The following is a 13,337-nucleotide window of genomic DNA, read 5'->3' as shown; positions in this document are numbered from 1 at the left end:
ACTAGCACCCTAGCCAGCATAGTTAAGGGTGAAGAGCTCTGGAAGGTATAATTCTGCAATATTTGAAGAACTATAGTTCCTTAACTTGCATTTAGACATGGCAGCCGTATCGGAGCTATAGAAATCTGGTCAACCACTTTGTTAGAAGAAAACAAAATGGTTCAGAATATCCAACTCAGCCCGTATTTAGTAGTCCTGCCTAATTTAGGTCTCCTTTAATAAACATTTCTTGCTTTTCCCCATGTACTGTAGCAGCAGGATTTAAGAGATAATAGGGATGAGCCTGTACTTTGGTGTTAGTAATATTAGTGTAGGAGGCATACTTAAGTAAATATCTTGTTATAGTTGTTTTTTCTTAGCTATGGGGCACACTTTGTCTATGAGCTGTGTACTGCACTTTAAAAAATAGTGGATGTGACTTGGGTAGAAACAAGATTTTAAGAAACCAACACTCTCTTTCATGTATTTAATACTTTCCTCTTTCTAAATTCAAGAAAGGGAAACAATTCAAGAGAGGGTAACAATTTTTGAAGCTTTTTGGATGCTGCAATCATTCCTTTCTTTAACAGCTGCATTGCCAGAATGGCTCTCCTTCTTCTTATATTGTGGAAAAGCAAGGGCTGGCCATGGATCATAAAAACGGGGGGAAATTCATGGTCAAAACTGTGCCAGAGGAAAAAGGAAAGATTTAGAATTGCCACCAGATTTTAAACCACAGTGAAATTTAAAACAAATTCAGGGATTCTGAGTCTAAGGGAAGCTCCCAAAATTTTCGTTAAGACTAGTGATATTTTTCACTTGTTAGTTTTTGCCTGAAGACATCTTTGCAAGCTTCTCTTTAATGAAATACTTAAAATTAAGTAAGCTAAAAGCTCCAAGAATAACCACGTGCCTTAGAAAAGCTTAGAAATAAGCAGTGATTACTCTTAGGACTAAATAGTAGATAAAACATTTATCTATTAAGTAAGTCAGTAATTGGGGGAGACAAGTTAGAATGGTTGATAGTGCTGGGCTTCTACATAGAATTGTCATATGCAAAGTATGATAGATCAAGGAGTTCATTCAATGACATTAAAATGCAATTCCTGTGTTTAGATTTGGGAGAAGGGAGAAGTTCCTAACATACTCCAGTTTACCAGACCTTCAAAACAGTAGAGAAAGTCTATGGAGTTTATCAATCATTCAGGTCAAGGTTGTCCCAAAGGTGCTTTTTCCAAAGGACGACTGAACTTTCTTGTTTTTTTTTCCCTTGAAAATGTTTCACTTCTCATCCAAGAAGCTTCTTCAGTTCAGCATTTTCAAAGAAAAAAACCAAGATTGACAAAATCCAGTTGCCTTTTGGAAAAAAACACCGTTGGGACGGTAGAGAAAATAACAGAAAACAAGAAAAGCTTATAGGAACATTCTGGGATCAAGAGCTTCAGGACTTGATCTTGACTGTTGCTTTGAAGTGAATGAGTCGCCCACATGTGAAATCCATTTCAACATATAGAATATCTATCTGGCATACAGTTGAATTGTATTTTAGGGTACCTTATATAACAATCCAAATATAGTCATGCTTAAAATCAATGGCACTCAATATGGTCCCCAGAAGATTAAAGCCCATAAGCCTACTTAAAATCTGGATACAGCTTACTGTTCAGCGTCCTGCCAGTTTCACAGCCAGTTTGAACTCCACAGTTTTGCTATAAAGCTGAACATGTAAAAAGAAAAAGAAAACTACTAATCCAAATAAATCCAAGGTGTTTTCTTCCCAATAATCCATTAAATATGAACTGAAAGATTATTTTTCAATACGAGAAATATACATGAAGAAACTAATGGAAGAGAATCAGTCCTTGTGAACTGTAGTTGCACAGTGGAAATCGACTGCTATGAATGAACTCATATCCCAAAGTTATGAACAGCAGAGCTAATGCCCCTGCAAATGAGTTCATCTGATTATTGCATTACACCTGAATCAGTTGATAAAGCAAGTTTTTTTTAAAGCTAGGAATGACACTTAATTGAATAAAAGTCAGTGTAATTATATTAGGAGAAGCCAATGCTACTCCTGACAGCGGAAAAAGGACCTTGCCAGAAAGAGTGCCAGAAGTTGCCCACACATTTCTGCACATTGTTTGCCTGACAGATATTAAGGGCTGGTACATAGCTTAATCGGATTACTGATAGTCAGCGCTGTAAATGATAAGTCAATGGCCATGGCATCACTTTCTATTGATAGCCGAAGCCAGCTGCAACTTTGAACTCACCATCATCAAGGAAAATAAGCAGCCACTTCTACTTGGAGGGAGATTTTTGTGTATGTGTTTGCATCCCCAATGATGCAACATTAATACACATTTATGTCTTGTATTCAGAAAATTCTTGGTGTTATTCCCACATAGATCCAATTGTTTGTTTTTGCCTGCAGCCAATGAAGGAAACTAAATAATAGACAACTTAGCTGCATTTACAGACAAGGCACCTTGTCTGTGCTATATTTTAGCGGGGAAAAAACCCACATAATCTAGGCTCAGTTTGCATTAATGTTTATCATTTCATGTAGTCCACAGCAGAGCTCATGTACTGCAGTGAGTTACAAATGTAGTTGTGGGAAATCTATCTTCAGTTCCTCTCTTAGCTCTTGAGACCCTTTGGCAAAGCCCCTAATCTCAGTGTAAATCTGGCATAAATGGGGTTGCTAAACTATAATTCAGAGGACCTGTATATAACTTTTATGTGACTTTTTAATTTGCATGTGTGTGTGTTGTTTTATTTATTTGCTTACGATTTATTCAATGTACTTGTGAAGCTAAAATATTGTCCTGAGCTTCTCTAGAGACAATACAGGTTACAAACATAACAACTGACAAGATATTTGTGTATAGTAGTTGTCAATGTGCAACAAATTGATTTTATTCTGGAAAAAAAAAAAAGCATGTTGCCATGGCAAGAAACTGTCATGTGGTTTGTTCATGGAGGAATCACTCCAACCTCTGTTTGCATGATGCTATCAGAGGAGCAAACACATTTCTGCTGTTGAAGACATGCTACAGTATAATTGGCAATACAGTCCATATTCAGATGTTCACAGCAAAATGCTTCCGATGTTTACTTTGAGACGTTTCCTTTGAGTTCTTTATCCTGTGACAAATGGGCAAGAAATCCCTTTGCTGAAAAGGCTGTGAGGCTGTCCCTCTCTTGATCATTTATGTATGTGAACCCTGCATGGATCTGTTCAGAAGAAAAATGTGGGCAACGCATATTTGCGCTTTTTTCTTCTTCTCTGATTTGATTTATGGCTTTAGATTGTGTAGTTGGTCCAGCAACCATCAGGACAACAGTGTAAGCGAGATGATGGGTGACAGAAAATGATCTCACAGCCAAAGCATTTTTAGCCTGTATTTTATTGTTTAAAGATTCTCTTTTCATTTTTTTTTAAAAGCCAGATGTGACTGGATTGGAATGTGAATTTGTTCTCTTTCTTTTTTCTCTCTGTCTCTTTCTTTCTATCTCCTATTTTTCTCTCTCCCTCCCTCCCTTTTTCTCTCTCTGTCTCTGCCTTCCTCCTCCTTTTGCAAAAGATTAGAAAGCTGAACTTATCACAAGGTAAGCTCAGCCTTCATAAGTGCAGGGTTGGGGATAGTGTAACTCCCTTCTTTAATTAAATCAGTGCTACAGTACTTGATATGAAATGATACTTTCACTCTTGTGGATAAAGTTGCCTTCCTCCTGTCCACCACCTACCACCCTATTCCTTGGATGTATCTCTCAGTAGCTTTTTCTCTTATTTGGGATCCAAAATTACCCATCCTTCATTTCCTAAGGAGAATATATTGTTAGCTTGCCCTGCTACGTTTAATGAATCAAATCAATCCTGACAATATACAGATTCCCTCTCCGAGGAAATGGGCGGTTCAAAAATGTGAAAAATAAAATAAATAAATAAAATATAATGCATCCTCTATTTATTTGTCTATGAAAAAATAACTTTCATTTTATGGCACAAGTGGGTACATTTTGGGATGGCTAGTTGAGAGATACACAACGAGCGGATATATTATTTGACAGCCAATGTGCAAATTACATAAAGAAATCTAATTGCAGGATCCAATCTGGGTCTGTCACCGAAACCAGAAATTTAGTTTCTCGAGTCCGAAAGCATGAGTTTGAAAGTTCGGAAGACTAAGTCTCTAGTCCTGGTGACCGACTCAGATTGGATCCTGCAACATTATCCTGGGACATGTATATTCGCTTTCATTTGTGAGGAATCTAATTCCCTGATCTTTGGTTGTTGATACTCAGTCAGCCCGATCCTGCAAGGCACAGTCATGTGCAGAAGCAGTTAGTAACTGCCCAGCCCAATTTAGATCCAAACTTGCCTCAATTTTCCAATGCCTATCTGAACATCAAGCAAATATCAAATTCAGCATGGTCTGCATCAGACGTGGGTTTCAGCAGGTTCTGACCAATTCTGGAGAACCGGTAGCAGAAATTTTGAGTAGTTTGGAGAACCAGTAGTAAAAATTCTGACTGGCTCCACCCCCATCTATTCTCTGCCTCCCAAGTTCCAGCTGATCAGGAGGAAATGGGGATTTTGCAGTAACCTTCCCCTGGATTGGGGACGGAATGGAGATTTTACAGTATCCTTCCCCTGCCACGCCCACCAAGCCACGCCCACCAAGCCATGCCACACCCACGAAGCCACACCCATAGAACCGGTAGTAAAAAAATTTGAAACTCACCACTGATCTGCATTTGAACTACTGTAGAAGAGAAAGATAAAGGCATGCACTTCCCTCTACATTGTAATGTGATTGGAAATGCATATTGCCAACCACTCTCGGACTGGAAAACATTCTGCTATAGCTATAGCTGTAGCTGTAGCTGTAGCTGGATTGGAAACTGGATTTTTTTAAAAAAAAAAGTTCTTTATTAAAATCTTTTCTCTGAGTCAGTTGTACTTCTGATCTTTGTAAATGTACAGCTGATTTATATATGCCCTCTGCTTTAGTTCTATATGGCAGGGCAAATTTTGAGGATTTCTCCTGGCTGCCCCATCAAAGTTTAGGAATTTATTTTGTAATACACAATTACTGCTTGTGGGACTGTGCATGTTGGTTCAGTTTACTCAGTGACCTCATACTCTGGAAGCCCCGGTTTGTAAGATATTAAGTGTCTTGCTCCCTTTCCAAATGTTTTCTGATGAAATAGAGCTGGGTTTAGAAAAAGGCATGGCTTTACCAGCATTGTACAAATTGTATGATGTGACTTGGCACGGAATGTCAAGTGCACGCTGACTGCTAGAATTTGGACTGGAGACAATGGCAGATAGCCCATGATATGCATAATGTTAAGAAGAGAACTTGCACAAATCAAAGTTTCAGGTTTCAGTAGGATATTTTGGCACCTTCTAATATGTCTTTCTAACAAAATATACTAAACACCGAAGACTAGTTGAGTGAGAAGGTAAAATATATCAAAACTATAATAGTTCCACATTTCTGCCCCAGGACTTTGATAATTTGGAATGAGCTATATAGTCAACATAGCAACAAGTCCCTCCTCATGACTCAGCAAAGTTTTAGTAACTTAGAAAGCCACACATGGATTGCTACCTTGTAAAATAGCCTCTTTTCTTTCCCTACCATTTTTTAAAAATTGTTTCACTCAGATTTAACGAATCCTGTTCTTAAATACTAGTTTTTCCCCCCTCTCTTCTTGGTAAGAGGATAAATCCATTTCAAGATTCTTTTCTAATTATCCTTTGTTCCCAGTTGGTTCCTATGGTTACATGTATCAATTGGAACCAGTGGAGCCAATGCTGTGATTTGATAAAGAAATTCCATCGAATATCCTCCCCACTAGTTCATATGACACCATGTTTTTGAAAAGAAAAGTAGTAATCAATCACACTGCCAATTAGCCTGATATGTAGTATGATAACCATACAAGAAAAGTGGGGATTGAATTCATGTGGATTTGCAGCATCTTGCCTTTATAGGAATGGTGTCTGAACTGTCATGCTTGCGTTTCTTAAAAAAAAAAAAAGAGCAACAGTTGTGTTATTGCATGAACATTGTTTGTTACGGTTTTTATTCCATTGCCAAAATTTGCACTATAATCCATATTGCATATTTCTTTTCCCTCCCTATCTCTTTTCTTTCTCTTTCCCAGACACAGTGCGAATATAAATCTGCACCGTAAACTATTGACCAAAGAACTGGATGACATGGGACTGGATTCCTCTCAGCCCTCCCTTAGCAAGGACCTTCGTGATGAATTCTTGATGAAGATCTATGGTGCTCCACCCCATTTGGGTTTTGATCTACGGGAAGACACCTCCTCCCCAGCAGGTACCGAGGACTCCCACTTGAATGGATACGGACGGGGCATGTCAGAAGAATACATGGTATTAGACCTGAGCACCACCTCCAGCATCCAGTCGAGCAGTAGCATTCATTCTTCCAGAGAATCAGATGCAGGAAGCGACGAGGGCATCCTTTTGGATGACATGGATGGGGTCAGCGACAGCGAGGAATCATCACACAAAACTGAGGCTGCAGCCTTAGGGGTCAGCTTGAGTGCTGAAGTCCCGGGGTCTCTCATGTTTAACAGCGTTTCCATGAATAACGGTGGGATCATGTGTAACATTTGTCACAAAATGTACAGCAACAAGGGGACTCTCAGGGTGCATTACAAGACGGTACACTTACGTGAAATGCACAGATGTAAAATCCCTGGATGCAACATGATGTTTTCCTCGGTCCGCAGCCGAAATCGCCACAGTCAGAACCCGAATCTGCATAAAAACATTCCCTTCACTTCATTAGATTAATCCTGAGATGGACACGGTCAGTGCCAGCTCAAAAAGTAAGACCTTATACTTCTTCAAATTGCCATTTACAGACTCTTCTATAAATATATATAAATATAAATATATAAATATATATCTTTTTTTTCCTTTTTTAAACAAAACAGAAAAAGACCGGGTGCTTTCCTTCCTCCTCCTGCCCCCCTTATTTTTTCCCCTATTTTTTGTTCCTTTGTTTTTTGTTATGTTTTTTTTAACAGAAAAAAAAATTATGTGGGTTGGGATAGTATCTTTAACCTGGGATAACATTTCCACTGCTTAAAAAAAAAAAGAATAACAAATGAACTTACCTTTTAAAACTCACTTTTGTTATAAAATTTGTGGTCATCTCCAAAGAGACTGTTTCTTCCATCAATGACTGTTGCCTGCAATCTTAGAAGAGGAAAGGAGAAAAAAAAAAAGAAAACAAAAGAAAACAAAAACCCCTAAAAACAAAGCACTGCAAAGATATTAAAACGAGAGAGAAAAAGGACAACTTCAATTGTTTTTGTGTATTTTAAACCTTTGAGAGGTTCGTCAACTAAGCATGGCTGTTAACACTTGTATATATTGAGCCTCAAAAGGCCCATGATGTAAAACAATTGTATTGATGGTGGTTTAACCTTTTCTTTGTTTGTTTGTTTGGGTTTTGTTTTTGTTTTACATTTACATTTACATCCAGCTGTGAGATATGTGGGGGGTTGGGTGGGAATAGTTTGCTGGCTAGCTCAATTCATTTATATTAGCTTCAGTGCACATTTTTTTTTAAAGAAAAGAAGAAAACACAAGTTCCATTTTTAACTACCTGCTAGAAACGCATAAGGGGAGGTGCTGGCATGCTTTAGAGCACCTGATTGGATACAGGTTTTCCTTGTTTTGTTTTTATTTTGGTCTTGTTACGATTACATAAATCCAGTCATGCACTTTTTTCTTACACGATGTGGGGATGTGTAATAATATCCATACCCTTTTTTCCCTTAAAAGTATTGCCATACTATCAGTGTCTTATTAAGAAAAAAAAAAAACCCTACCCTTTGTTCCAAGTGGTGTCTGGTCAGTATGGCAGGCAAATGCTGAACAAAATCCTGTTAGGCGTGAACACGAAACTGCCAACTTTGCACAAGTTTTCAGTAACCAAAATATATGAATCGGCTGGTATTAACCGCAGGCTAAGGTTGTGGCAGTGAGGAAAAAGAAAAAAAAAAGAAACAATCCTAGGAACTGGGGAACAATGGAATACCATACCTAAATGTATTTCTCAGGTCCTAAAAATTATGCATGTTCTCAAAGCAAGGCCACAGTTTTATTTTTAAAAAAATGAAAAAGAGGAGAGGAGGAAAAAAGAAAGCAGAAGTTGCTTATTAAGAGACAACGGAGGAATTTCTTCAACTACGGGAGGATGAACTTTTTAGGAAAGTGGTGCAAGCCAGCAACTGTTAACCTGGAAGTAAGCCCCATTACACTTGGGACGGGAGGGTGTCTGTGGGGGGTGGGTGGGCTTCCTCTCTTGGAGGCCTGCGAAAGGTTGCATTGTGGTTCTCTCAAAGCCACTCTTGATCTCTCCCCCACCCAAAACTAATTGCCCTGCCAACATTCAGGAAATGCAATTGTATGATGTAATGCTGTTGAGTGTTTACCCACACTGATTCGGCACACTTTCAGGGTGTGTTGAAGCTCTGAAGACAATGGCGTTATAAATCTTCTTCCTGCCCCCCCCTTCTGTCCCCTGAAGAGATCAATAGAAAAAGGCTTGGGAGGGGTAGGTGAGGTTTTGGAAGACATACATCTCTGTCACATTCCCTATGCACCTCCGTGACTTAAGAGATGGCTTCAAAATTCCTGAAATGAAGACGTTCCTGCATTCCTGACTGAAGACTTGGGCTATGGTTGTCTTCCAAAAAAAAAACAAAAACCCACCAGCCTCTGCAGAGTTGACTGGTCCGCACTGGAAGGTGCAATAGACTGATTAAGGCATGTTTTTATAGAAGCAATCAAAAGCCATTAACGGCACAAGCACTTAAAGCTTGGGAAATATGCGCTGTTCATTTTGGTTGGGTGACTATCCTTCAGTAGAGACAAGCTAACAGCTATCGGGGAGTGGGGGGGGGATCCAGAGCAAATTTCAATGTTTTGGTTGTTTGTACTTTCCAAAAGTGGTTTGTCGGAGAGAATCACAGTGGAGTTAGGAATGACCATCCAAGAAGAAACCAGAGAGGAATCTGCACAGCAACCCATTTCAGTTGTTCCCGTTTCTGGTGTTTACACATGTTGTCTGAGCGTGGCAAGCCACACTAGCAGCCTCTTTAACCCCAACCTACTGAGGGAATGATATTTGCTCAAGCTCGGCAGTAAAGATCATGATGGTATGTGTCATATAACAAATCCTTCCTTGGAAGGATACCTAAGGAGTATTTCCCCCATGTAGTATATTACTAATGCACAGAAAATGTTTTTCTTTCTTAGAAGTTTCTCCTGTGACTGCAAAACCAGAAACGGTTATTTGTTTTCAGCCTTCGAGTTGAACCAGTTACGTACTTTCCAACCACTGTTCATTGTATAATAACTCAGTCTGTTAATTTTATTAGCGGAAACGATTCCTCCTCTTCATTGGCCCCAATCCAACTATACAGTAGTTTGTGGTGACCAAACCCCATTAAAGCCATGGGAAGAAATTAGTCACAGCTAATGTAAATCCTAACTTGATCATAAGTAGCTTGGTGCCTTTGTATACTAAGTATTTTTTCCCTAACAACAAAGCAAAAACAATAGCTGCAGTATTTTCCATGCGTGTTTAAAAAAAGAAAAGAAAAGAAAGTGGGGGATGAAAGCTTCCTTAATTAAAATGCCTTATTTCAAATCACATTTCTCTGATTTCAGTTAGTGAGCGTAAGTCTTGACATGATCTCCAGAATTCATAGAGACTCTTGAAAAATACTGACCAGTTCGTCAAAGTATGTTTATATCAAAAATATGTTTACATCAAAACTGCCACAATTTTTGCTGACTTGATTTTTTTTTTATTTGTGCTTTGTCTTTTTCTCTTTTTTTCCCCCAAAGTCTTACTTTTTAAAAAATAAAATTGAACGGAGAGAGGTTTGTTTTGTTTTATGCTGCATAATGTGTCGTATACTTGTGAAAGGGAACAGAGAAAGCAAAGGTGCAATCCTTCTCAAACTTAAATGACATTCGGTAGTGCTACATGATTGTCCTGCACTGTGTTTTCAAACACTTATCAAGATAGTAAGAACAAAGCAAGAAGAAATATTGACAAGGCAAAACAGACCTAAACAAATGGCTAAATGATATCTAAGGAACAAAAAAGAAAAAAAACACTGTTTTTGAAGTATGTATGGTATAAATAAATATCATTTTTAATGAAAAACATGCTTGAGTTATATAAATAATTCTTTCCCGAATAAATCACTGATCTGCATTCTCATTTTACATTTGTTTCTGACAAAGGTCAAATGGCTTTAGTAAAGCAGATTGGAAACTTGAACATCATCAACTTATTCAGCAAATAAGCCGAACAGACATCTGTTTTTTTTACAGAAAATGAAACGGGATGATAGCAAATTTTGAATCGGAAAAGAACAGGTACATGGTTTAGACGCTAGCATTCTTGTCTCCCAAGATTTTGAAGTAGAAGACAAGGTGCTATGGGAATTCTAGACTGCTTGTATCAACGAAAATATAGTTTAAACCTATTCGTCATGCCTTTGTGATCTTCGATTCATATACTAGCTTGTGGAAGTGTGTATCCAAAGGCCTTTCTAGCCATGGGAAAGCAGAAATTCTGTGAAACATTTTCTCTCTCTCGCTCTCTTTCTTTTGCAAGGTATTGATGTTTAGAGATGGGTGAATTGCAAATTCAGTACCGGGCTGCAGAAACTACCTATTTCAAGTTCTGTTGCAGTTCTTCTGGGGCTGCATTAAGGGTTTCAACTGGTTCTTTTAAGGCTGGTTAAGACTCACGTTTTTCCTCAATATAAGGAATTGTCCCAAATTAATTTAAAAGATTTTATTGTTACCCAGTGCATCCCCAAACCTCTGATTCATGAGTCAAAAGAAAAAATAGGACCCCAGGAACAAAACAACACGATTTGCTCATTCTACCTGAGTATAATGGAAAGTGGTAGTAGTTTAGTGAAACAGTGAATGTACTTACCCTCTTAATCCAGAAAACAGAGAGTCTTAGATACACGGTTGTCAATAATCTCAAATGGTGGACATGATCATAATATCTGCCCATTTTTATTATGTGCCACTTGCATTGCACACACCTAAAAAGGGCAGGGCCTGTCATTGATGCACAGAAACAATGCACAGCTACCTAGGTAGATTTCTACCCAGTTCTGCTAATTTCACAAGCACTCTAGTAAAGTAAATATTATAAAGTAATGTTATACCTTCTCAGCTTCAAATGAGTGATGCTAGAATGTGCTCTAATCTGTAATCCCAACTAATTTAATGCACAGGCAAAACAATCGTTGCAACAGATTAGCACTAAGGACAAAACCTGGAAGTTTAATCTGTGGTCCCAATTCAGTTTAGAAGATGGGTGGGGAAATGAAATCTACCTTCGAAGATCTTTTAAGTTTTTGAGCCCTTCATTGCTTAGGAAGGCTTTTATCAAAGCTCCAGCTGCCAATAACGTGAGAGATACCTACACAAGATTCAGTTCTTATACAATGGTTATACAATGAAACAGGTTGGTAAAACAAACAAAAAACAAAAAAAGTTCCACACAGAAGTGTGCATGAACCAAAATTAGAAATAAGTTCCTGCTATGTGCAATTTTAAAGTAGTTTTTTTTCCATTTTGCATCAATAATATCTAAGCATTTTCAGCAGCTAGGCTGAATTATTCCCTAGATTGCAATTGAAATTTTGGGAAAGTACTCAAAGTCTTGTTATATTTAGAATGCTAGTTTAGGATCGACTAGTCTGTGCTTTTCTTTTAACTCTAAAGATTTGGAGAAGTTTTGTAGTAGATCACTGTACTGTAGATCCACTGTAGTGAATCACTGATCACTGAGTACATTTCCGATTGTCGTCGTTTCTTTCCAAATCTCCTGTTGTTCCCATTTAATAATTTCTTCTAATCAGGGCTATCATTTCCTTTCAAAATAATGTTTGTTGCTTTTTTAGATTGTTATTCTGCCTTTATTACTTTATAAGTAACTCAAAGTGGTGAACATACCTAGTACTCTTTCCTCCTATTTTCTGCACAGCAACAACTCTGTGAGTTGGACTGAGAGTCACTGGCCCCAAATCATCCAGACTGTTTTCATGCCTAAGGCAAGACTAGAACTCATACTCTCCTGGTTTCTAGCCTGGTGTCTTAACCACTGTATCAGACTGGCTTTTATTTTACTTTACTTTATTTTATTTTATTATTTTAATTTAATTTATTTTTTAATTTTTTATTTATTTTTACCCTTTTCATTTGTTTTTGGGTAATTCCAGCAAACACAGAGGAGGGACATAGATTTGCCATCCCAACCTGTATTTTCACCATTAACCTTGAGGTCTTAAAAAAAAAAGGATTCTTTTATATTAATAAATGGAAGAGATAATTCAGCCAGTCTAATAGCAACAATTATATGTACTTAATCCCAGGGAAACATGCATAGAAGGTTGATTGATCAGCTCAGGTTGACTGCTAGTAACCACATAGATTTTTTCCATGACAATCTGTCCCTTACCTGGTTATTCAGGTCTTCCAAGCTACATGGATTGACAATATAACTGTCAGATCTCCTTGGTAAACCAGATAGGAAAACACCAGTAGATGAGCTAAATCTACTTTATTGTAAGGCTATATTAACAGAATCTTGCAAGTCTAAATATTCAAACTTCCTTCCCCCACTTTTAATTGACTAGGGTGGATCCTTTCTAAGTTTTTTTTCGCTGACCATTAAGCCACTGGGGGCTTCTCCCTCTCTTGTCTCATCACTCCCTAGGCAGGATCTCTTTTCCTCATCCCCCAAGGTCATCTACACATTCCATTGCAGTAACTGAGTTTATTCACCTTGCCGATGGTCATCTTCTTTTCCGTGTACACATAAACCTACACTTCTAGCCATATTAGAATGGTTAGATACTAGCTGTGGCTTTCATAGTAAGCTGTGATGATGTCAGAATGACAACACTTGGCTCAGAATGTAATATTTAAAGCCCTGTTCTTACAAAATAAAGAAGTTGTGACATTTGTGTGATCGTTTCATCATAGGGCATATGTCATATGTCCCCATGTCCCTCCAATACATTATCATGGTACTGATATAATGAATATCACTATGTGTCTAGTCTACTGGCTGTTCAGACATGAAGGCTGGGGTTAAGCATGTTTAGTGGCCTTTTAGTAGCTGAGTTTCATAGTATCTTAAGCTCTGAGTTGATTCACTTTAACCATTGTTTGTTAAAACAATCCATTCTTAATTCTTCCTTTGTGTTTCTGTGTTCTTAGCTATATTTGCTTCACAATTTTGTGAATT

At 38.0% G+C, this 13,337-nt stretch overlaps 1 protein-coding gene across 6 annotated transcripts in view; it reads left to right on the top strand.

Annotated features, from left to right (window-relative positions):
• The window catches only part of BNC2 (basonuclin zinc finger protein 2), a 437,236-nt gene extending 427,016 nt beyond the window's left edge, over positions 1-10,220 (top strand). For 5 of the 6 annotated variants that reach the window (XM_034410486.3, XM_087886300.1, XM_087886301.1 and 2 more), the window contains one exon: positions 6,163-10,220. In XM_034410486.3, coding sequence (XP_034266377.1) covers positions 6,163-6,823 — 661 coding nt within the window. In that variant the 3' untranslated portion in view covers positions 6,824-10,220. The remainder of the gene's footprint in view (positions 1-6,162) is intronic. The other variant, XM_034410490.3, reaches the window with a different exon arrangement.
• The last annotated feature ends 3,117 nt before the right edge of the window (positions 10,221-13,337 follow it).

Source organism: Pantherophis guttatus, chromosome 2 (genome assembly GCF_059756535.1).
Source record: "Pantherophis guttatus breed Tessera chromosome 2, ASM5975653v1, whole genome shotgun sequence".
Classification (NCBI taxonomy): Eukaryota; Metazoa; Chordata; class Lepidosauria; order Squamata; family Colubridae; genus Pantherophis; species Pantherophis guttatus.
The sequence above is the reverse complement of the archived record's forward strand: the minus strand, read 5'-3'. Positions and strand labels throughout refer to the sequence as shown.